The 26,247-nt window shown below is 38.9% G+C and overlaps 1 protein-coding gene across 1 annotated transcript in view; it reads right to left on the bottom strand.

Annotated features, from left to right (window-relative positions):
• Pkhd1 (PKHD1 ciliary IPT domain containing fibrocystin/polyductin) overlaps positions 1 to 26,247 on the bottom strand; it is a 428,039-nt gene that overhangs the window by 208,563 nt on the left and 193,229 nt on the right. Inside the window, exons 40-46 of the mRNA XM_057751507.1 lie at positions 26,017 to 26,142; positions 22,791 to 22,847; positions 21,918 to 22,048; positions 11,948 to 12,060; positions 10,808 to 10,913; positions 8,570 to 8,704; positions 24 to 156 (exon numbers count right to left, since the gene is read on the bottom strand). Coding sequence (XP_057607490.1) covers positions 24 to 156; positions 8,570 to 8,704; positions 10,808 to 10,913; positions 11,948 to 12,060; positions 21,918 to 22,048; positions 22,791 to 22,847; positions 26,017 to 26,142 — 801 coding nt within the window. The remainder of the gene's footprint in view (positions 1 to 23; positions 157 to 8,569; positions 8,705 to 10,807; positions 10,914 to 11,947; positions 12,061 to 21,917; positions 22,049 to 22,790; positions 22,848 to 26,016; positions 26,143 to 26,247) is intronic.

The raw sequence follows: 26,247 nt of genomic DNA on the forward strand, positions 1-26,247 counted from the left end.
CTGTCCTGTCTGCTCAAACTTACCCTGTCCTTGGGAACAGCCAGAACAGGTTCTGATGGCCACACAGTTCAGATCAAAATTAACAAAAGTTGTATTAGAAACCGTCAGTTCCCATCTTTTGGATGTTTTAATCCCAGCTGACATACATAGACTTCCCTACAAATTTTTTAAAAACAGAAAGATAAATAGAGAAACAAAGTAAGACTACCAGTCATATGAAATGTAGTTATAATCACAAGTAAAAAAATAATTCAAACGAGAAAACTGCAAGCTACATAGTGAAATTATTGAAACAACAAAACGCTTGTTACTAACAGTTGTGAAATAACATATCTAGAAAACAGAAACCATATACCTAAAAAATAAAAATACAGAAATTCCAATCAAGGAAAAATGTAAAACATTTCTGTAAAGTGCAAGGGGTGCATGGTAAGTAACCACATTTGAAAATGTCTAACAGGTAAAATAGGGAAGTAGAATTAAAATACAGTATATCAAGTAGAATTTTAGATTTTTTTTAAAAGTATCAGTTTCAAGTAGCTATGAAAATAAGGAACTACTACAACTCACGTATTGATCAGGGAATATGAAATGGAGTAGCTGCAAGGGAAGCCACTTAGCACCTTCTCATCATGCCTCATATGGAGCAGCCACTCAATTGAGAAGGAGCAGTCATACAAAAATCATTCACAAATGCTTATACCAAATGGTTCATTATCACAAGATCTAGAAAACAATTCAAATGGTTTTCAACAAATGAAAGAACAAAAGAACTATGTTTCATTGGTGCGGTAGTATATAATTCATAATCAGTAAGAAATAAGATCCCAGCAAAAATAACAAGTTGAATGAATACCCGAAAACATTTGGCACTAAAAGAAACCAATCCCAAAATGTTGCATGCCATATGATCTCACTTATGTAATTATTGAGCAAAATGCCTTCCCAACAGAGAGCAGATTAGTGGTGGCTCAGCATAAGTCGTCAGCAGAGGATGTGGTTAGAGAGACGAAGCCCAGGGCAGCTGAGGTTGAGAAAACTCTTCTGTATATTGATTATGGTAGTTGTGGCGACACAAATTTATACATGTGTTGAAATGTAGAAAAACACATAAAAAAAGGCTAGCTTCTTTACAGATAATACAGAAAAAGAATCTTTTTTAAATATCCAAAATGGCACAACTCTTTCTAGATTTACCCACAAAAACTCTCTCAGCAAATCCATTCACCTAAGTTATTGGCTCTGAACTTTTCCATTGTTAAAAGTCGTTGCACAATTGAGAACCATTTCTTTTTCAAAAAATCTCCAATAGGAAAAAAACTGCAACCAATATAAACAAACAAGGGAAATAAATAAAATCTTGGTGTAAGTAAAGTTAGTATACAAGTCCAAGGAAAATGAAAACAGTGTCATTAATATGATTCTATTCCTAATAAATTAAGTGTTGAAAACATCACAAATGTACAGAAGGACAGAAGTACTAATGAAAGGGGTGAGAAGCAAGCAAAAGTTCTCCAGTTCTCCAGACAGAAGTGACTGTCCAATGGTTTCTGGGTGTAATCACACTGCCGGCACCAAGTGAATTATCAACCCATCCTGGGCATGGACAATATAGGAATAGAAAACTGTTGATTGACCAAGCTGGTCAATTGATCCTGCATTCAGGATCAGGGATGAAGAAATCTTAAAGAAATGACATCATGAAAAGATAGGAAAATGGAAATGGAAGGAAGTTAAAAGCAATAAGAAACAAGGGGTGTGGTAGCAAAAGAGGATGGGTAATGGGAGTGGAGAAGACAGATGAGTAAGAGAGATGAGTAAGTGTGTGATGTATCTACACAGATATTATGACAAAATGCTGCTTTGTACTTTAGCTTAAACAATTTATAAAGGAAAATGCCTGGTGGGGAAATGTCTGAAAGGACAGTCAAAGTGGGTGATCAGTTACCAGACACCAGACCACTGCAGAGGACGGGGAAGCACACACACTGGATGTCCCTGTTAACCAGACGCCAGACCACTGCAGAGGACAGGGAAGCACACACACTGGAAGGCCCTAGAGCTCTGAATAAAAGGACTAGCTCTTGAAAAGCATCTGCTTCTTTGGTGAATGGCTCAGAGAAAGAGCACTTTAAACCTGAGTTTTCCTCACAGAAGGAGTAAGATGAATTACATGAGCTCAGAGTATAAGTTTTAAAACTCCAAGAGTCTATACAGATTTTTTCAAATGAAGAAAACAAGGTAGAAAATGGTTAGAAACTGTCAAATACCAACAATTCCTGTTGGAAATTCAATAAACAGAATTTGATCACGAGAAAATATTTGGTACAGTCAGAAAATGGAATAATACACAATGACTGGAGTAAATTACTACAGCCCGAGAAGACAGACAAAGCTCATGGACATATTATTGTGCCAAAGAAACCCAGGAACAATAATGTGCTCTGTGACTGTGTTATATCAAATAATGAGAAGAAAAAAATCAATTCATATCACCAGGAGTCTGAATCATGGTTCCCCTTTAGCTGAGGATACTTGTGTTTAAATCTGGGGGAAAGGGAGGCCAGTACAAAGGAAATGGGTAGTGTTTCTTATCAGGGTGGTATATGGTTGATTTGCTGTATTAAGAAAAACACATTGTGATAATTATTGTTATATACAGACATATGTGTGTGCGTGTGTGTGCACACATACACACGCACACACAAGTAGATGAGTACAATCTGCTGAATCTCTTTTTTTTTTTTTTTTTTTTTTTTTTTTTTTTTTTGGTTTTTTGAGACAGGGTTTCTCTGTGGTTTTGGAGCCTGTCCTGGAACTAGCTCTTGTAGACCAGGCTGTTTTTTTTTTTTTTGTTTTTGTTTTTTGTTTTTTGTTTTTTGTTTTTTTTTTTCTGGCTGTATGTATTTGGTTTCAGGACTGACCACTATGTACTGGATAATCAATAAGGGGACTCATCCCTGGGAGAGGCTAATTCTTCTTTCTCCAACTATTGTTAGTAGCCTGTGTCCATTCAGGGAAAGGAGACTATCAATTTGAGAGCTGGAGGGTATATGGGAGGGATTGGAGGGAGAAAAGGAAAGGGGAAGCTGATGTAATTCTACTTTAATTAAAACTTCACTGACAAAATACATTGTGTGCTTTTCTCTGTAAATATTTTCGTATAAAATTTACTTTCAAAGGTAGAACCAATAGAACGTAAAAGAAGCAGAGGATAAAAGGATAAGTAAAGAAAGAATGTAAACAAAGCCCCATCCCTAGCTGAGAAGCTTCTGGCCACTGACGATTGCTGGAAAGGGGAGAGAGTTTCCTTCAGGGGTGCAGCCCCTGAGAAGCTACCCATGTTCCAGTAGACGGTCCTATGTCCTTCACTTGCAGGTATCACTAAGTGAACTCAGTTGATTATCTTTTAGAAAGATTGCATGAAGATGAGAGTGAATAGTGAGGCAGATAAAGGAGAAGATGGAGTGGAAGGAATGGAGGAGTGGACTTGATCATACCCTGTTATATGCATGAATGAAGATTTTGAGCATTAAGAAAAGAAGAAAAAGATTGAAGTTAAAAAATTGAAGTCTGGAATTGCTGAGGTATAGTTTAGCATCGTTAATGTAATTACAACATCATCACAACCAGCAGGCATGTTAAAAATTTAATCCCAATAGCTAGAATGTCAAAACATAATGAGTATGTGAGAAATGAGAAAAATATCTTTGAAAAGATGCAACGCAGGACAATACAAATCAAGTTAGAAAAAAATGGGGGAAATGAAAACAAAAATAATGATTAAAACTGAAAGCACAAAACAAGACAGTAGAAAATGCAAATACGTGGGATACATCAGCACGGATGGTAATTGAAACCGTGAGAGAAAATGAGAGTTCTCCCAGCGGGAGTCAGGGTATTGAGAAAAGAGGGGCCCTGCAACCGAATTCAGAGAAACGAAAAAGATGAAAGGTCTAAACTGGGGTAGACAAATCCCCAATGAAAATGAGAAATAACCCCTCCAGAAAATGGACGAAGAATGAAGCAACTCCACCGACACCTGCTGAATATTTTAATTCACATTTTATAAACATTTTCAAATGAATGAAGAAGTTGAAAGTATAGAGAATTTTATGATTAACAATGATCCAAATTCAACTATTTACACTATGCTATCTTATTCTTATCACCTACTTTTTTCTGGTAAATCACATGGAATATATTTACAGACATACATTATACCACACCTTTCCACATAAATATTTATCATTTAAGCACATGTCTGATACAACCGTAACACCATTATCCCATCTGTAAAACTGTCTGGCCTCTTTAAACAAATACCAAATTATTTCCAATGGCAACAAAAAGACAGCCAGCCTGCAGATACTCAGAAACATAAAGAGACCAAAATTTAAATCCAAACCAGGATGTTTCTATAAATGAAAGGGGATGACGATAAAATAGGATGGTTAAGCATCTAGCCTAAAAAGCTGCTGAACCAAACTAAGATGTGACATGCTGATACCCAAGCATTTTTTTCCTGAATTGTAAAAGTATTCTATGCACATGAACACACAGGTGAGAATACCAACACAGACATGAACATGTTTATTCCCCTCTACTCACAAAAACCATAGCTAGTATCTGTTAGAGGATATGATTGTCTTATAATTGAATGCTAGCAATCAAATGTGAGAAGGCCAAATTCTCTGAAATCCTTCATTCTACAAAGCCAGGCAAGCTTGGAAGACAGAGGTGGAAATCTTACTCCATAGTCAGTCTAACACCCTTTTTATATTGAATAAAAAATAAAAAAGAAGCCTGTCAATATTATAAACTTTAAAATTCATTAATTAAAGACTGTCATTTCTCTTGTTGTGTAGTTCATGGGGTTTCTCAGACCCTTCAATACTTTTTGAATGTTTACTTGATTGTGTATATTTAAGAATTACAGGATCGTGGTGTTCAGGTAGAGAATAAAATGGTTATTGAAATGAGGACAATTAACATATCTGTCATTCCACACATTTGTTTGTTTGTTGAAAAGAGCAGCTAAGATTTATCTACTGAACAGAAATTGCTAATATAGCCCAATCTGGCTATCTGTAATCTTCACAGTGCATTGGACACAGTGCATTTATTTGAGATTGCAGACCCAAAAGGGTTTATTTACAGTAGCAGCATTGGGTAAATGAAATTAAGCAAAGAATCTCCTTTATAGGACACTCTCCTAGGACAAGATTTTCATAGAGAACTCTTCAGAGAAAATGGCATACCTATTATTAAATGTTTCCCACTGAAATACCTTCCTTATATAATCAATAGTATTTGATCACAAGCGGGAGAGCAGCAAGGCTGCCCTATCTAGCATTCAGCACGAATATGGAGCTACCCTTTGTAAAGACAATGGATCTCTCCATTTTATCTTACTTGCTAATTCAGTGTAAACAATATCATCATTTAAGTAACAGTAGGATATAAAATTGAATGGTTTTATTGTTCAGGTGACTGACCTTTATTTAGAATCCTCTAGATCAAACTTGTTCAGGAGTTTTTATCAGTAATCTCTTGGCCTGCATTTGCTAAGAGTCTCAATGGCCATCTACTGCATTTCTAGTGAATAACCTCAGGGGTGTGTGATTGTATTTTATTATCTCATTATTTGGTCATAATTTACATCTTAACTTATGGTACTCTTCCACTAATTATGATGTCTAGTTAATAGTAATTAAGAGACTAAAACATTAATTCACCAGGACAGTTACTCAGTTTGATGGGCATCTTGCTTTAGTATATGCTCTGAAGTCATGACTGGACTTAGGGTCTATTGACCTTGCAACATCCCTTCTGGAAACAACGCAGGCTAGAGAGATGAGTCATCTCTAAATCAGCAACTCTCTCACGAAAATAGATAGTTCAAAAGAGTGAACTCAAAAATTGAAATGTAAATGTAGGAAAGTCTAAATAATTTGAATAATATTTTCAAATCTTAATTTATCATATATCTATGAGTAATCTATGTAAGCACAAGAGCCAATTACTATATAAATTCCTACCAATACATTTGGGAACAAACTGAAGCAAAATGATCACCATGGATCCCTAGAATTCTGCAAGCCATCTTCTAGCTGCAAATTGTTAACAGTGTGTGTAGGTTCGTTGTTCTCAGGTTGGCAGGATCTACAATCACCTAGGAGACGTGGCTCTGGGCATGTCTGGTAGAGCTTGGTTAGATTAGGTCACCTGAGCTGGAAAACCCCACCCTGAATAGGGGATAGCATCCAGGACTGCAAAATAAAAGAGAAAGCTAGCTGAGGACAAGTGTTTGTTCATCACACCCTGCTTCTCGATGTGAATATGACATAAGCAGTTGTCTTGTGCTCCTGTCTCAGTGACTTCCATCCTAATAACCATACCCTCTAAATGTTAGCTGAAACAGACCCAATCAGGCATTATATCCACGTGACTCTTTTAGAAACAAGGACAAAGGAAATTACTGAAGGCCTGGAGCCTAAGAGGACCTGAGAGCACACAGGAACTTCCTTAAGAGGAAATGGTTCTGTTAATCTGGGAAGCAGCTTTTGACTACACTAGGCTTGCCATCTCTTCACTATGAAGTGTCCACCACAGGCTTGATATCAGATACTGGTTCTATAGCGAGAGGCATCATTTACAGAGGCTATGGAACCACGGGAAGGGAGAGGTGGCTTGGCAAAAGTCAGTCATTGGGGGAAGAACACTGATCGTTCTACTCAAGCCTTGATTCCTACCATATGCTCTGCTTCCTTATCGGCTGTGATGTTATTCCTCGCATCTATTAGAATTTCCTGCCGCCGCCCCTTCCCTACCATGAAGGACTGAAGTCCATGCAACTCTGAGGCAAAATAAATCTTTCCTTCCTCAGTTGTTCGTGTCATGTATGTTAGTCACAGCAATGTAAAATGAACTCATGTGCTTCCTTGGACTATGTAATGCAGGACAAGCCATCTGTAATCTGATTCTTATAATACAGAAATCAGTATTTTTTGAAGGACAATGAGTCACATCCAAAATCTTATCACACACATTGCTTTGTCTCAGTCACCAATACTGGAGGCACTTTCCTTGAAGCCCATTGGGCATGCTGGTCAGTAAATCAGGTAGACAATCTTCATTCTTCCTCTTGTCTCCCAATTCCAATTCCCCAGTGTCATCCCCCGTCCTGTAGCACACCATCTTCAGAGTCCCATCTTCCTTCTCTTCTCCCATTTCCTTGGATGGGTGGGGCAGTTCACAGTTCTTCAAGGCACACTCAGCTTTCCTCCCCACATGGACCCTCTCAACCCCACCTTTTTCCTTCTATCCCATCCTCATTCCTTTTGGTTAGCTCCCAATACCTAGAACACATTCCATCTGGGACCCCCAACTCCCCAATGTCCATACCTGGCAGGGACTCAGAAGCCACACAAACAGCCACCATACTCGTAAATTTCAGAGAGGTGAACAGATGACTCACCCAACAAAACTTTATCACATAATAACAGTTTGTATAAACCTGGGTAGCCTCATCCATGCTCTTTGGGGTGGCAGACTAAATGGAGAAATTACCCTGTTAACAAAAATGTGATGACAAAGTGTAGAAAACCACCTCATTGGGACAGTGTGGCTTTGTTCTATTCACAATCTTTGACAGATTCTAGAAAATTAAACTAGGTCAACATGGGGAGGAATTGCTCGTTTGATTTGGTTTTTGAGACAGACTTTCATTTTGTACATCAACCTTACTTGGAACTTATGTCAAATCCCCTGCCTCAGCCTCCAAATTGCTTGGATTACAGGTATGAGCCATGACACTCAAATTTAGGTTTTTAGTGTTGAATTTGCATACATCAAAAGACCTACCTTTAACTCAAATAAGAATTCTTCAGACTGTTAATAACTTCCGGTTTGTATAGACTCGATACTCCATCTCTAAGTATTCACATCTTATTATGAACATCATCACTATTACAAATAAAATGCTCCTTTTAAGCAGAAGGAGAGAGAGCACGAGCAAGGAACTCAGGTCTGCGAGGGGGGCACCCACACACTGAGACAATGGGGATGATCTATCGGGAACTCACCAAGGCCAGCTGGCCTGGGTCTGAAAAAGCATGGGATAAAACCGGACTCGCTGAACATAGCAGACAGTGAGGACTACTGAGAACTCAAGAACAATGGCAATGGGTTTTTGATCCTACTGCACGTACTGGCTTTGTGGGAGCTTAGGCAGTTTGGATACTCCTCTTAATAGACCGGGATGGAGGTGGATGGTCTTTGGACTTCCCACAGGGCAGGGAACCCTGATTGCTCTTAGGGCAGACGAGGGAGGGGGACTTGATTGGGGGAGGGGGAGGGAAATGGGAGGTGGTGGTGGGGAGGAGGCAGAAATCTTTAATAAATAAATAAATAAATAAATAAGGAAAAAAATAAAAAAATGCTCCTTTTAACCTTTTTTTTTTTCACTAAAAATTCTATAATAATTATGCATTAGATCATCAGCGAGCCCAGTCTACATGATTCGGTCTTGATGGACAACCCACAAGAGCCTCAGTAAGGCACCCACCTGGTGTGCGAAATGACCAAGTAAAAAGCTGTCCGCAACCACAGTGTCCGCATCACTTTCCAAGATGTTGATTCCGCTATCTCTGCATGCATAAACCTGGAAGTTTTTCAGGTGCAGATTGCTGCTTCTGAAAATCTATAAAGTAACAGCCTACATTATGCTAAAGGTCTAAGGATTGTTTTTTCTCAGACTCCCTAAGATCTCTTTAATTATTGATTAAGTATAAATAAGTAAATAAGCACACTGGCATATTTAAGCAGGTTTTGCCTACCAAGATCAGTACAGACATCTCAAAATCGCTAACAAATCCCCCTGGAAATTACAGTTTTCCTCTATCAGGCAATTCGTTAAGAGGTTGATGTGAATTGTCCACATATTTAAAACAATCTTATAGTCCCCAAATGTGCAAAATTAATTAATAAAAGTGTAGCATTCAAAAACATCAGTGCTTAGCATTTCAGCACAGCATTAGTAGTGCTAGTCAGATTTTGCAAATACAAAATCAGTAAGTCAGTAAGTCTGTGTGTAGATTTAACATATGCACATGTACATATGAGTACTGGGACTAACACCTCTACAAAGGCATGAAGGAGTAGCAAAGTTTAGGAGGGTTGAAAAGAATCCCATTGTTCTGGCAAATGGGGTTCTTGCTATTCACCTTGGTCTCCTAGTATCAAGTGCTCTTGGGCAAGGTGATCTTTAACTTCCCTAGGCCTGAGGTTCCCCATCTTTAAGATGAGGACCAACAGCTAACCTAATGGTCGTGCCTTGTTCCTTAAATCATATCATATTTGCATTCATACTGGAATTGAAAGTATCCTACTGAGGCCTAGGTATCCTTCAGATATGATGTAGCTTTCACATGTCATTAGCACATCCGTGTCCTAAAATGTCTGCATGCAAACATTTTATAAAATGACACTTCCTTGGAGATGGACTATGAATGCAAACCAGTTAAGACCTGAGCTGATAACTGGATAGCTACTACCTAATTACAGACACCCAAAGATAACTCATTTGCAAATATATTCAAAAACGATAACCAAGCCTTAGTTTACAAATCTCGAGTTTTAAATTATACAGTAGCAAAGTGTAAATTAAAGGTGTGGGTACGGTTTTCACAGTGCGCTATCCTTTCTCTTTATTATAGAAGAAATACCTTCAGAAACAGGGTGAAAATAGTGCTTTTAAACTATTATTATACCTAGAAAATGAAGAAATATTTGGTTCAAATAAATAATTCTTATCTATGAGATGTGAGAAAGTATTTCCCCCACACACAAAAAGACACCTAAAAGAAACTAAAATAAAATGTTCAACACATTAGAGATCTCCTTGCTAGTTATCTTAATTATATATTTTAGGCTTTCTTCATTCAAAGTTTTCTTTCTTTTATTAGGAACTTGAGTAAATATTTGTCTTTTACTAAAATTTTGCTTTTGTTCTCTTCCCTAAATGCTTTACAAACATATTTCCTCATCTATGTATCCTAGGTTGCATAGTTCTAAATTGCAGAGATGAATTCAATGCAGTTGTCTCTTTGTAGTACTGGTGACCCCAGGTAATTTTGTTCCTAACTGACAGAAAACAAAATTTCCCTTTTAAAAGTCACTGTGGCAATAAAAACTAAATGAGTAAACACGAATCTATTGTTTTCTTTTGATGAAAAAACTAGAAAATAAAACACATTGATTAAAGTAAATGACAGCTTGAGCTGAACCTATTTCCTTTGAGGAACCATGTTTTTCTTAACACTGAAGCATTCATTATTCAGGGGATTACCCTAACAAACACATATTTGTGCCTTTACTCCTCAGAAGGTTGTGTTCCTGGTTGTGTGACATTTGACGATTCCATTACTTTTGGGTTCTTCAGTTATTAGTCATAAGTAGGAACTGAAAGGGAAGTATGGGTGGATGAACCTGTACAATTGTCACCTCCCGATTGTAAATGTCATTAAAAGCCCTGTTGCCTTATTTTCTACAAGGACTGTTTTGGGAACCCATATAGAAAATGACCTCTGATGTGGGATTTGTGCATTCAACACCACACACACACACACACACACACCTATGATACCATTGATACTAGTTGTGATAACATCACAGTGTTCTCATTCTCATCAAACTACTATGCCTCAGATAGAGTGATGTAACAATCTGCCTCTAGAAAACAAAGATTGTGTATGTATGTATCAATGTATGTATGTATGCATGTATGTATAAGCTAAAATCATACCTTGGCACCACCTGCACTTCCCCAAACAATGAAATCTTGGAAGAGAGTGAAGCCTGTATCATTATTCCAAAGTGGTTGAAATTTAGGATATATAAGGAGGCCATACCTAGAAAGAAAGGCAAAGAATGAAAATTAATTCAATATTTCCCCAGTGGGATTAAAGGAAGTTTTATTCATTTTCAAAAACTGACATATAGGCATGAACATCTTTACAGGTGTGTGTGTATGTGTGTATCGGGTAATAGAATTAATGGATCAAATGATACTTATATTTTTAATTTTCTTAGGGAATCTTCTATGTGTGTATAACAGTAATACTAACATCCCCACTAGTAATTTATAAGTTTGATTTCTTTTACCCAAATCCATGCCAATACCATCACTCATCATTCTGAATATATTCATCCTAACAGGTGTGAACTTTTAACTCTTCATGGTTTTAATTTTAGGATTCCTGATGATCAGCAGTCTTAAGTATTTTTTAATATACTAGCTTATCCCTTCCATATGTTCTTTTTAGAAATGGCATCTTAGTTCTATTGTCCAGTTTAAAGTTGGATTATTCAGAGGGAGTTCTTTGAATGTCTCCTGTAGCCTTCGTTAAATATAAAAATAACGAAATTTGGGAGCATGGACACAAGCAAAACTTGGAACCCTCCTTTGTGATGGACTCTGCTCATTTCTCAATCTTTTCTTTTTGTACCCTGTGACTTGCTTCTGCCATGTAACCATCAACAGATAGCCATGTTTCCTGATGTTTCCTGATATTCTATCAGCCCTTATAACTTTACTCCTTTTAGTAGAGTAAACCCTAGCACTTACTTACATCACGTTTTGTTCTTCTGTACTTTCATACTCTGCCATAGCTCGATCTTGTCCATGCATTCCTTCTCTCATATTCTAAGAGTAACAAGGAGAAGGAGTGCATGCTTTATAGCTGCATTTACAGTATAAGAGACCATGCCCAAGTGGGCTGGTATCTTAAATGCTATAGGCTGAAGGAGCAGAATATGTTCCCACAGCATGTATCATTGCCACATCTCGAATCAAATTTCAAGAAGCCTTCACCTTTTGTCCATAAAACCAATCATGAAATCACAAGCACCCCACTTAAATGTAAATGAATTTAACCAGCATTACCTGGTACAAGAGTGAGCAGTGTTCAACATGAACGAAAGGAGTGGAGCTTGTGAGGTTTGCTTGGTCACAAGGTAGAAAACATAGCCATAGCCAGCTGCACACACTCTGTTGCCCTACAGAAATTAAGGGAGATTTAAAAATAGTTATTCCATACATGCAGAGGTTGCTGCAAAGAAAGAACTTTATTGTCCATTTCTACTTTCTTACTTATTCTTTTCTTCTCACATGTAATAAAGTTTTTGTGGAGTGAGTTGTTCCAGATTTCACCATAGGATCAACCGTGCCCTTACTTTCCAAACTCCAGACAACTTGACTACACTTTAAATTGTCCCTCTAGAGAACTAGCCTTCCATTTTAAATCTTTCTTAAAGTTTCTGTGGCATGAAGATGTGTGGGCTAGCTTTAGTTTTTAAATTTAACTTCTTTATTGATTCTTTGGGAGTTTTACAACATGAACCCCAATCCCACTCACCTCTGGATACCCCAATATCCTTCCCTCATCACTTTAGTGCCCCACACAAAAGAAAAAAGCACAAGCAAGCAAGCAAACAAACGCACAAAAAAGAACAAAATAAACAAAAACAAACAAAAATAAAACCCTCTTTGCTTCTGCTTCTTTCCCCTCTCTCCAACACCTCTTCATTCATCCTGGTGGCTTTGGGAACAGGGGTGTGTCACACAGTATATACCCTTTGTCCTATCAGCTTTATTAGCAAATGTTTCTTGTAATGAGTCCCTGGTCTGGATCAAGGCTTCTAGTGTCCAGTACATCATCATCACTGGATCCTCATGGGAACTCATCTGGGACAATTTTGTTGCCCTGAGTCTTAGACACCCTACAATTATTATTTCACAATATCAGTCCCTTCATGAGCTCCAACGGGTCCTAGTTGGGGTAGATGCCAAGGTGGGTCAACATAGGACCCTGCTGTGTATCTGTGTGGTAGCCAAGTCGGTCAGTCTGGGATACCAGGGCCACCTGTCTCAGGCGAGGGGGTGGAGTCAGCTCCCCTATGTCCATACCCTCAGCGTAAGTTCACTCTCCCCGTAGTAAAGGGTAAGGATATCTCTCTGGAGTTCAGGGGCCAGTTTGCTTGCTGTAGTATCCAGTGAGAGGTAAGAGCAGCTTTCCCAAGGACAGAAAATTAAAGGGACCGCTCAGTCCTCTGACTTTATCTTACATGGTTCCTAAGGCCTCCTGAGTGACGCAGGCCACAGACATCAATATAGACGCCACCTGTAGCTGGATCACAAACCCAGTGATGGTTCTCAGTAGCTGCCTGGCCCTGGAGGACATCCTGACTCTGAGTAGAAGAACTAGCCACTTAGGACAGGATGGTTCTGTCAGCCGTGTGGCCACCAGACACCACCAATGCCTCAGGTTGCAGCCCCAACCCTGGGCTTCTGTGTGACCTTTGATGGCAATATGGGACTTGAACTTCAGCAGAGACCCAGCTGTGGTAGAGTCCCAAACACAGATATGGTCCTCCACAGCACTAGGTCTGGATGTGACCATGGCCCCAGGTAGCAGAGTAGACCATTCAAGGTCAGCACAGGTCCCAGCAGCAGTGTGGCCAAACATGGTCTTCAATCTCATGTGTCTCTATGGCCTTTGATGGTAACAGGAGCCTCAAACATCAGCACAGACCCTGGCTACATAAAGGCCATGGATCGTGACATGGCTTCCAGCTAGAGCTCTGGCCCAGACGTCACCACGACATTGACCTTCAGGTCACTCAGATCTGGATGTATCCTGGCCCAGGTACACTGACTCAGGTGGCTGATCTGATCCTGGGCATCCTCGTGGTACTTGGTGACAACAGAAGCCATGTATATCAATCTGGACGCTGGCCACTACAGGGCCACAAACCCAGACATAGCCCTCAGCAATAGCCTGACTAATATGACACATGGTACCAGGTGGCACCACAGGCCACCCATATCTGTATGGCCCCTGCTGTGGCACAGCCCTCAGACTCCAACCAAGCCACAGACTCTGGCCCAGATCCTGGGCCTCTGTGTGGCACCTAGTGGAAACCTTGGTGACAGACTTTAACACAAACCCCAGCTGCAGCTAAGCCATGGACTCAGACATGGCAGAGGCTGAAGCTCAGGCTGGTTGATATTCTAGTTCCAGGAGGTAACCCCAACCACTCAGTCCAGGATGGTTACGGCAGCATCATGTCCACTGGACATTAACAAGGTCACAGGTTGTGACCCAGACCCCAGACTTCAAGTGGCCTTTTGCGGCCACATGAGCCATGGACATCAACATAGGTCTATATGACCATAGGACCATGGACCTTGACATGGTCCTACACCTGAGTCTCGCTGTCACTTGGATTAAAAACTGGGGTCTGTCAGGCTGCTTCCCTGAGATGGCACTATCTATAGGAAGAATGAATAGTCGATTTAATTATACTTGATCAAACTGAACTTCCAACATATGTGTATATACCTGCTTTTCTCAGTTCGAGAGCGTTGTACTAGTACAGAATAGCCATCCTATCTGATAAATCTATGTTACAAAACAGACTTCTGTTCTTGATACAAGGATACAGGCTCAAATAAGTCATCTCCTCTCATCTAGAAGGTGGCCAGGTATTAGCTAGTATAATAGCAAGAGATCCCAGAATGACTTCACTGTAAATAATTCAGCCTCAAGTGCACACTGTGAGGACTGGAGAATTCACTCTAAAGTGGCATTTATACTGTTGGGAGAGGGAAAGTCAGTCTTCTCCAGTGGAAAGACACTAGGTATAGCAATCATTCAAGAATAGACCTCATATCAGGTGTACTTCAGCAAACATATAAAGGAACCCAGAGTTTCTTCTGTATGGGCTTTTACTTGGTCACTGTTTGGTGAGTTTTTTTTTTTTTTTTTTTTGGAAGGGATGGTCTATTTTGTTTTCTTGGTGTGGGTGTTGTTGTTTTATTGGTTTGTTGTTTGTTTTTTGAAAAAGAACTTGAAGCTGGGTGGGTATGGAGAGGAAAAGGTCCTGGAAAGGCTTGGGGGAAGAGGAAATATGAACAAAATGTATTTAAATTTAAAAGATTGTTTTAAATAATAAAAAGAACTTTTAAAATGAGCAATAGGCATTACTCCAAAGCTATGTAAAATAGCCAATAAATATAGGAAAATAAAGTCAGTGTCATTAGGGATCAAGAGAAGACAAAGTCAAAGCAACAGTGAAACAATACACGAGTCTAATAGGATTGCTAACACCACAGGGTGTTAGCAAGTGCCGGTGCATGGTGGAGAAATCAGGACTGTCACATGCTGTTGGTGGGGCTGCAGAATGGAACCACCACTCTATTCAAAGTGTGACAGCAGTTGTCTGTTTTCCTCTGTAGGGGGAATGCTACAAAAGAAAATCTACCCTAGAGTAGGTTAGTGGTCCTCTAGGGATGGATGAGCAGCCATTGATAAGAAGAAGGGAGCATGACTCTTAATGAGTATGAGACTCACAGAGGAAGGATGAAAATGTTCTGGTTAGCGTGGTGATGATCGTACAGCTCTATGATCACACCCAAACTGCTTGATGTATATTTCAAATGGATCTTCTATGACGAAATAAGTTGTAACTTTATAAACTGGTATTCTTAAAATAAAACCGTGTGTGTGTGCATGTGTGTGTGATGTGAGAGTGCAGGTGTGTTTGCGACAGCACACGCATGACATCTAGAGAAAAGCCTTACTTATGAGTACATACTTTCCACAGTATTTGAGAAAGGTCCTCCTGCTCTTTGTAGCTGCATACTCCAGGCTGACTGGCCTATAAACATCAGGAGATGCTCCTACCTCCATCTCATTGCTGGAGTGCATGAGATTATAAGCATGCCACCATACCCAGCTTTAAATACATCCTGGGGACTCAAACAAGATTCTCATGTTTGCATAAGTATTTCTCCCTTTACTTAGTTTACTTTCTGTCAATAAGATCAAATACAGGACCAAAAGTCACTTGGGGAGGAAAGGGTTTATTTGGCTTACAGATCTCAATGACAGTCTATCATGAAAGGAAGCCGAAGCAAGAACTCAAGGAGGAAAGGACATGGATGGGAGAACGGAAGCAGAGACCACAGAGGGATGCTGCTTCCTGGCTTGCTCCTTAGGCCCATCATCAGCTTCCTTTCTTATACCTTCCATGACCACCTACCTAGGGACGGTACCACCCACAGTTGGCTATGTTCTCCCACATCAACCACTAATCAAGAAAATGGCTTCATGAGCTTGCTCACCAATGAATCCTGGATTGATTTATTCTCAGTTGAGGTTCCCTCTTCCTAGATGACACTAGCTTGGGTCAAGTTGACAAAAAACTAAACATCACTTTCACTGAGTCATCTCTCCAGTCCTATTTTGACCTTTTAATGCTGATATTTGAGAGCCCTCAACCTCCTTGTGGTATTCTATTGCGCCGGTAGCTATTTTCTATTTTCCTTAGATTGAATAAAATCACTTTGTCCCATGGTTTCACTCATTCTTTAGCAATATTTTTATTGACTTTAATTATAAATTAAAGAATGATTTGGGATCTTATTAGACTTTGAATCAAGGTGACACACTGACAGATGGCATGTGGCAGCACTCTCTACAGAGGGTAGAATTTTAATATCCTATTCTTTGGATGTGCCCCATGTGCCACAAAACACATGTCCAAAGTCCATGAGGACAAAAGGGAAAAGAGCTTTTACATCAATAAGGGTGAAAGAATGTTCCTGCCTCAGAGCCTTCAGGCTGTTGAAGTGTGAGTCAGGGCTAGAGTTGTCCTGAGTCTTGAAAGGCTGACCCACAAGACCCAGTGCAGGGCCAACACATGCTGACACAATCATCCTGCTGTTTACTTAACTTTAGCTCAGTGTTTATTGTGGGCCCCTGAGGCTCTTTACCCTGGGTGCTTGTAAATAGTCTTTCCTTGTTTTTACCCAGTTACAGAATGTTTTCTTCCCGAGTGGACAAGTTGGCCTGTTCTCTACTACGTGTCATTATTTGGGATTCCAAACAGTTCTTCTGTTCCCCGAGGTCATTCACAAGTCTAATCATATTTCCTCAGTTACCACATGGCCCTCAGGAAATGTCACTTAGGAATATCTGGACGCTGTGGTGTATGAAGTTAAATTACTATTCAAGAGGCCACAGGACTTCAGGAACTTGGGGCCTTCTCTAAGACATTAATGGTCTTAGGGAATCATGGCCTAAAGAATCTAAACCAAGAATAATTTTGTTTCCTGGGAAATGTGGAAATATCTGGAAACAGTTACTATTAGCACAATTCACAGGGCAGAGGAAAGCACTGTTGATGTTTAAAATGCTGCCACATAGAAGAAACCTGTAACAATCCACCACAAATACCACTGTGGAGAAATACTAGGTGCCATAAGAGTAAATTACATCCACCTCCTAATATCTTACATTTGGTGGAATTCCATATTCTTATGCTAAATATAAAAATGCAATTAATTATAATGAGAAATGTTTTAGTGGTCTTCACATGGAAGGTAGTTTCATAATAATCAAACCTGGCACTAGGCATTCTCAAAAAGAGTATTACTTAGCCATCTCAATACTGTGTTTAAAAAGGAACAGAGTGTGCAATAGTAATTCTCAGCCTCAGGAAGAATCCTTATCTCTCAGAAGATGAATATAAGTGCTCAGTATATCTGTCCAAAACAAGGGCATAACATAGTGTTTATTTCCTATCATGATGACAAGAGGAAACCTTCCCCAAGAAATACCATGTAAATCTCCAACTTCCAGATTATTTAGTGTCTGCCTCTACAACAAGTAAGAGCATACCTATAACCCAAACTAATGATTCAGCTATACCTAAGAACTGGGAGTCAAAGAAAACATCTTTAGGGACAGGGATATGAGTTAGTTAATAGAGTGCTTCCAGGCAAACATGAGGAGAAGAAGTTGAGAATCCCAACATCCGTGTAAATAGCCCTAAGTAGCCACTCATTTCTGTCTGGATTCTCAGAGCTGTAGATAGAGCCAAGAGGTTCCGTGGGGTTTGTTGGCGAAGTCTCAACTGAATGGGTGAGCTCTGCAATCAGTGAGATACCCTACATCAACAAATAACACAGAGGGCCAGAAAGATGGCTCAGCTTGTAAAGTTGCCCTGAGTTTGACCCCTGAGCATACATACACATACTCATGCACACATACACACAAATAAATAAATAAATAAATAAATAAATAAATAAATAAATAAATAAAATGTGATTTTTAAAAATTGGTTTGATATCTACTGAATAAGACACCTGATTTCAACATTTAGCTTACACACACATGCAAGCACACACATGTACATACACATGCACACATGCACACATCAACATTATATTAAATGGCGAAAAATAGAAAACATTTCCTCTAAAGTTTGGAATGATACAAGTTGCCAGTCTCTACATTCTTTTGAAATAGTGCACATGTGTGTGAGCACACACATACACACACACACAAATACAGATAACTCTTAAGCACCCACCTTCTCTTCAATAACTGCAAATAATGAGAAGTTCGCCACAGGCTGACAATGGCAACATTAATTTAACACACACATCCGTTTCATTGTCATGTATGCCAGCTCATTACCAAGACTTGATGAGAAGGGAGAATGTTCCAAAAGTTTAGAAAGATATTCCTGAGGCTACATCCGGGCTCATCACCAGTGCTCAGAAAGCATACATGTTCAACAAATGAAAGTGTTAAATTCTAATAGAACGTGCCTCAGTTCTGTTAGAATTTAAGGAACATCTGAGTATCATGCACAAACACTGTCCCAGTATATTTATAGTGAGAAGGGATATTGCAGCTTTAGTCCAATGTTTGCCAGGAAGACTCACTTTTCTTATAAAAGAAGGGCATCAGCAGTCAGCTCATGTTACCGCCCACCCTTCCTCTCAATTCCAATTGGGTACTCTACAAAGGATTCATGAAGAAACCACACACTTATGCAGGCAGCCAGAGGCCGGCAGGAAAGGGTTTAAGGCAAGCAGGGAATTTTGTGTGAAAATCAATTCTTTGCGGAAGTCAATGTGTTATGGACATTCAAGCAAGAGAAATTCCAGAGAGAATGAATTGCTCAAGTAAGCCAGCTCCTTGAGGTGTATATCTGCAGTCAGTAGAAGAAAAAAACAGAAGGGGTGAGTTGACCCTTCAGGCAGCTCTTAAATATGCATTACCTATTGAGTGGGGAGAGCCACAGAACTGAGGTTGGGTCCTTTAAAACAGAATTCCTTACAAAATTGATTCACAAACTAGAACAAATTCCCCCCAAATCAAATGAATGTCACCAACAGGCTCATTCTTCCTTGGGCTCTCCTGAATAGGACCATGCTCATAGGAAGATTCTAATATCTCTGAGAATATAGGACACTCTGAAGCACTGGGAGTGTACTGTCCCCTGAAGCCTGAGAATAATCATTCCAGCAGGAGAGTTTGAGAATAGTGGGTTCAGGAAGATGATGTCAGATAAAAGGAATCTGCATGAAAGAAATTGAAGACTGGCTGCTGATGCCATTGCTGTTGAGAGAAGGAAGGCCTAGCACAGAGAGCAAAAGCTAAGGCAACTCATAGAGAGAGGGCCACCAATGTGCTTTTAAAAAACAAGTCAATGTTTCATAGAGGAGTGAATAAAGATGGTCATGCCCCTATAGACTCCAACAAGGCACTGCAAACATTCTCACTGATGAGAAGGCACAGGGTTCAGATTTGATTTTCAGAGAAACTGACTTTTATTTGATTCACCCACGGCCTGGGTAGGGTGACAGCAGACCAATTTCAGGTATGAAAACCAAAAAGAACCCCCCCAAAAAATCCCTTTGTACTATGCAGAGTTGAAGGTGAAGAAGGTGGTGTCCACCTGGGTGTGAAGATGAACTCTACTCTGTGACAAAGAATCTGGTTCAATGTTCTGGAGCAAGTCAAGAATAGCATAACACCACAAACCATTGTCCAAACTTAAAAATATCTTTCCCAACCACCAGGTCAAGATTTCAAAGGCAGGCTCATATGTGGAAAGAGAGTGAGTGTGCTTTCTAGTTCAATGTCCATACTGGAAGACAAGGCAACCTTCCTCAGGTTTCAGTGAGGGGTTTTGCTCAATTAATATTGAGTATACCATTAATTCCTATTAATAAATAGTACACCAGTATAATGTGCCCATTTTGATATCATCAGTGATCAAAGATACGTTATGGGAGGAAGTTGGGTAAAAGGAACAGGAGAACTCTCTGAAACTTCTTATGAGTCTGGAATTATTTGTAAATTAAAAATGTAAAGGTTCCGAGTAGGCTCAGCGAGTGCAAGAGGGAGGAGCCGAGCTCAGATTCCTGGCATCGACAGGGAGTGTAGTGGTGCACATATGCAACTCCTCCTCAAATGACTTGGGGATCTTAGAACTTATGCTCTATTTCCCTTTAATGCAACTCTATTTGCATAAATATAGTGTATATTATGTATATGTATTTATATCACATGTAACTATGATGTACATATATTTGTGAAATATATATACATTTGTTAAACAAAAATATTCCTAAAAGGAAAAAAAACAAATAGATCAAAATGGAAGGCATCTGAGAAGGAATCAAATGCCTGGCTTCAGCTTCCTTTTTCTGTTGCCTACTAGGTCTGCTTTCTAGGTTGAATGCCTATACTGAGAGATTAGGTGATCTTCCACAAGTTTAAGTGGAGATTTTGCTCAATCAATATGATCACACCCATGAAATATGCTCATATTGATATCATTCCATGACCTCCATGTTAATAGAGGAACCATTCACCCGGGTTCTTCTCACATAGGCACTATAGTCTACAGGTCTCTGCTTTCCAGGCCGGCACGCTAGTATGAAGGATGTAAAATGGGTCAACTTTTCTTCTAGTCAGGGAATATGCCACCTACCCCAGGAGCTAAGGTTGTTTCAGCATCACATGGGATGAGCTGGGAAACCTTGACTGCTTTTGTCAAGATGCCTCAGTGTAGATGAGATTAAATTACCCAAGCAAGTCTTAGAACAAAAGAACTCTAGGCCCCACAGCTAGATTCCTAACTGTTCAACAAGCCTGTCGTGGCCAAAAAGTTAAACGCAACTTGTCTAGAGTTTGGTTTCTGATGATCCATGAAATTCTGCCTCTTTTTGTCACTGGCCTATTAGCCACCCCTATTAGGCACCTAAAATGGTGTGTAAGTGCTGTGCTTTGGGAAGACACAATTAAAAGTGTAAAGAGCGTTGAGCAGAGGACCATACTTTTATTGGGGATTACTCAACTGAACATAATTAAGAGTAGTTTTCCTTGTGTGTTCCTCAGAAACTGGGCATAGGCGTCATAATACTGTAGCAGTGGAGGATCTGTGGGGATGCCCAGAGGAGCATCCTGGGAAAGGGAGGGTCTTAACCCCTGCTGGAGGCACACCAAGGAATACAATAACTAATAAAGGAGAAATTAAATGGCCTTCCACTATTGTAGGGCAACTCCTCACTCACAAATCTAATGATAAATAGAAAAACTTATTTCACCATTTGGCTATAATTTCACTACATTAAGTTACACCAAATAATGGAATAACAATTAAGATCATGCTCCTGAAACGTTATGTCTTATATACCTCCTGATTCAATGTAAAATCCTCTTTTGGCAAGAATATGGTCAAATTAATATGATAGGCTACAGGTGATTTAATAAATCATTGACTTCAGAACCAAAAGATCCAAAACAAGATGTTTCAGTTTGGATAACCAGAATACCACTCATTGGTCTTATTTACCATACAAAATAGCTTTCATAGGAATTCTGACAACAATTGCTAAATTTCTCATCTAACACAAAAATCATAAATAAATGTTTTAATACTAATCAGAGTGAACAGCCAAAATCAAATGTCTGATGCTACTGTGAACTGTTAGAAGAGATGTCGTGCACCATCAGCTTAGCCTCTCCTGGTAGAAAGGAAGCTCTTACCTCTATCACATTGGTGGGACTGAAGGTGTAGATGCCAGCCGGTGCCAACATTTCAGGATTGGACATTCCTTCAGCCCCAGAAACACTGATGATCACATTGTTTCTTATTGTATTTCCCTGTTCCTGCCAGTCTAATTTGAAAAAATAAACCAAATACAGGGAATTCACAATTAAGTTTTATATAATTCAATACTCTTTGACATTGTTAATGTAGACTATATTTCATATATATGTATATTATGTATAACACTATCTTAAATATCAATAGATATTATAAAGATGGTATTAGTGATACATCAATGGCTACAAGAATAATCTATTCTTGAAAAGAACCAAAGTTCAGTTTCCAGTACTCATACTGAACAGTTCACAACCTCCTATAGTTCAATCATCATGGGTAAATCTGGTTCCTCTTCTGAGCTCTATAGCCACCTGCACACATATTCATAAATTAAAATATTTTTTAGAAATCATATATCTTTGTATATGATTGAGAGATGTTCTAATCTATGGGTAGAGCAATAAGCTATCAGACAACATTTTAATACTCTGCCACTTTAGCAAGAATAGTACTGGGTTTGATGAGAAAAGAAAAAAGTCACAGAAGGCTTCTCAAAGTTGAGTGGGAAGGGATAAGAAAGTTGAAAGCAGGAATTGGAGGGATAAACATAGTTCAAAATATACTGCATGAAATTCTCAAAGAATTAATAAAATATTTATATGTATATATATACATATAGTAAAATCATATATAATATAGAAAGAGTATGCTCAACAAATGTGCAATTAACAACATTTCATATCTTCCTATAAATTATAACAATCAAAGGTGAACTATGATAGATTCAAAAGAAAATAAAGTTACATATTTACCATTTTTTCTTCCAATAATAGTCTCACTAGTCATAAACTTTATGTCCATATAGGTCCCTGAGAACAGAAGATTATATTAATTTTGAATATTTGATATCATTCAAGAAAGCAAGAGAAAAACAAAACGATTTCTTTTTGGGGTAATTTTATCTATGATGCAGAGAAAGAGATACATATTGTAATCACTATGAGTCTTAGCATCCTGTGGAGGTGAAGTTTCCTTTAAATATAAATAATCATAGTAATAGTGATGTTTTTAACAAAAATCCCAATCACTCAATTTTACCTATAAAGTCCCGTAAGCCAGATGCTAGGGTAAAAGCCTGCTTGCTCAGAGAGGCAGAGAAAGCACCCAGCTGACCTTCTTCCTCAGAGCACATCTTAGAAGCCTGCTGCTTTTCCTAAACTGTAGCTGACATTTTCTTTGGGCTGCCAATAAACTCCCAGATAAAGACATGGAGACTTATTATTAATTATAATTAATTCATAATTAATAATAAGCTTAGGCTTGCTCTACTCTAGCTCTTTTAACTTAATTTAACCTGTTTCTGTTCATCTACTTTTTGTCTCTGGGCTTTTTACCTTTCTTTCATTCTGGATGTCCTACTTTCCAGGTTCTTCTGTATTTGGCTGACTGATTTCTGGTGTCTCTTTTTCTCTCTTCGCCTCAGCCTAAATTCCTCCTCCTACTTACTCTCCCTGCACAGAAGTCCTGTCTATAACTCCTCCCTTCCTATTGGTCATTAAGCTTTTTATTAGAGCAGTCAGGTGCCTTTGGCAGGCAAGGAAATACAGCAACACATCTTTAGGTAATTAAACGAATGCAACACACTTTTACGTAGATAAACAAATATTCTATGACATAAACAAATGAAACACATCTGTATATAGTTAAATAAATACAACACATCTTTACATAGACAAATATTCCGCAACACTATGCCATTTCAAAAGAACCTCCTCAAACTTCATGTCTCTCCCTTCTATTTCCTATGCATCTCTCTATCCATCCTCCTGATTCCCTCTATAATCATTTTTAATGATCTTATGTTCACTCCCTATCAACTGGTTGCTTGTTATGCCCCTTGACCTATGGTTGACTTTATTTAATCCTATTTATAAAATTCAAGCAGAAATTTCTTGGATTAAATAAAAGTGTGTACTAGGGCTGAGCCACACCAGAACTAGAAACAGGCTTTTCCAGTCAATAACACAATCTCAGGGTTCATGGCATGATCAAATATCCTGCAACAGAAGAGGCCTTTAGTATTAATTCTTAGATGAAGTCTAAGTAAATTGCTTCATTGTCCAAACCAGACAGACGGCCCTGGTTGAACTCATTGGGTCACAAAAAACAAATGTGAGAAGGAAACTTGGAGTGTAGGAAACAGGGAGAGAGATAAAGAGGTGGGTGAAAAATAGGAACAACCAGATAACCTTAAATGTATACATAGAATTGCCAATGAATACATTTAATAAAAAATATATAACAACGAAAAGTCACACAGCTTGTGCCCAACTGAGCCTGGTTATCAAATTGGATGGATGGATTGTTCTAGAAGAGTGGACATGCTCTGAAGGGACATGCTGGACAGAGTAAGGCAGTTACAACCTCAATGAGAAAGGACTAGAAAACATCAAATGTCCCAACCATGTGGCACAAAAGGGATTACTCATTTAGGTTAGATCCCTACTGCGTACACAGTGCCACAGAACCCCTCATTACTAGGGCTTTATTCTATCTGAGATTGCCATGTCATTTAATGGCTCTGAACCTGTGATTGTATGACAGCGAACTTTATAGTGAATCAATTATTTTAATTCCCTTGATTACAAAGGATGTCAAGAGTCAATAATCCACAATAACCAAGGCTGAATTCCTCCTATATGTATTTTGCATTGCCTATTCAGTATAATTTTATGCTAAAGTCATATTGTTAGGATGCCATCCTAAATCTATGCTTGCAGTCATAGACTTTTACAGAGAAAATTAAGAACACAGTCAAACCTGTACCCGTGGGCTTGATTTCTGTGGCCACACTTCTCTCGTCAAAAGATTTTGTATGGTTGATGACTTCATGTGTCTGCTCTTTGCCTTCAAGCTTGAGTTTGTTTTTAAGTGAGTTCATAAGATCCATAGTCCCCCAAAAAACATCTCTTTTGGGATTAGAATGTTTTCAGTCTTTTATCTCAAAAGATTGCTCTTACATGAATCATACACTTTCCCTGGATCACACCACAGGCCTCATTTAAAAATAAAACACTAACAATTATAGTTATAGCCTCACTTTCTACAAAAATCTTTGATTTGCTTTTATGTTCTGACACAATCAGAGACTGCTTATTAATTTATTTCTTTCAGGAACCTGGCCTACAACAAACTATCAAGACAAATTCCAAGAAGACAGTGTCTCACAAGACCTAGTGGTAAAACAAAAGGAATCAGAATGTGACATCGAGTTTTAAGTTGAGAAGTTCTAGCCTGGAGATGTAGGGGAGAAAGAATGTTCCAAGAGTGTAACTGTCATGAACGGAGAGAAAAAAAATTCTGCAAAAGCCGTGTGGCAGAAGAAAGGCGATCTTTGAGAAGAATGAAATAAAGTAGCTCCTGCATCGTGACAGCACAGAAGACAAGCGAAAATGATGAGGATCGCTTTGCTGAAATCAGTTGGGGTGGAAATCACTAACAGGGCACTCTTCAGCCATGCTAAAACTTCTGGATTGCTTTCTGGGAGTGATGTGATGCCAACTGAGACTTCTAATTATCTAAGGACAATTCTGGGGTTTGGTCATGACCTCAAAGGAGAATGGCAGAAACTAGTGCACAGTCTGCCAGGTCGGAAACTAGTCCCAGCCTACAACAGAAGCATTTATGCACAAATCCAATTTTAAAATCTTCAGCCAACATCATCCAAGTCTGAGCATCTGAGATTATGTGTGAACTTGGAATTGCAGGAAATTTCATGACCGTAAATTTTAAAACCTACCATTAGACACTTATTAGCCTGAATTCAATTTTCAAGTGACTTACTTCTATTGATACTGCTTAGTAAGTCACTCAATGGTGAGTAAATTTAAATTTGTGTTTTGAGCTATGTCCTATTAGGTAATGCTCAGAAAAAACAATGATTTTGTAGGATTGGAATACAACAATGAGTAAGACTGTTTATGAAAAACTGCCCATACTACTCGAGAATATGTAAATTAACCCAGCAAATGTACTTACCCACCAGCAGGGCATGACCTATAATCTTGTAGAATATATTATTCTCCACCCTGAGGCCCCAGGTCCTGTGCATGCTAAGGCCTCTGCTGAAGGAACCCCATATTGAACAGCTCTGAAGATAGGAACCTGAATGGAAAAGAATAAGGTGAAGATTTTCTTCACACTTTAGAGTCTCCTCAGATTCTGTTGACCATATTCAAACAAAATATGCCACCACCAGAAAACATTTTC

This window comes from Chionomys nivalis, chromosome 19 (genome assembly GCF_950005125.1).
Source record: "Chionomys nivalis chromosome 19, mChiNiv1.1, whole genome shotgun sequence".
NCBI lineage: Eukaryota > Metazoa > Chordata > Mammalia > Rodentia > Cricetidae > Chionomys > Chionomys nivalis.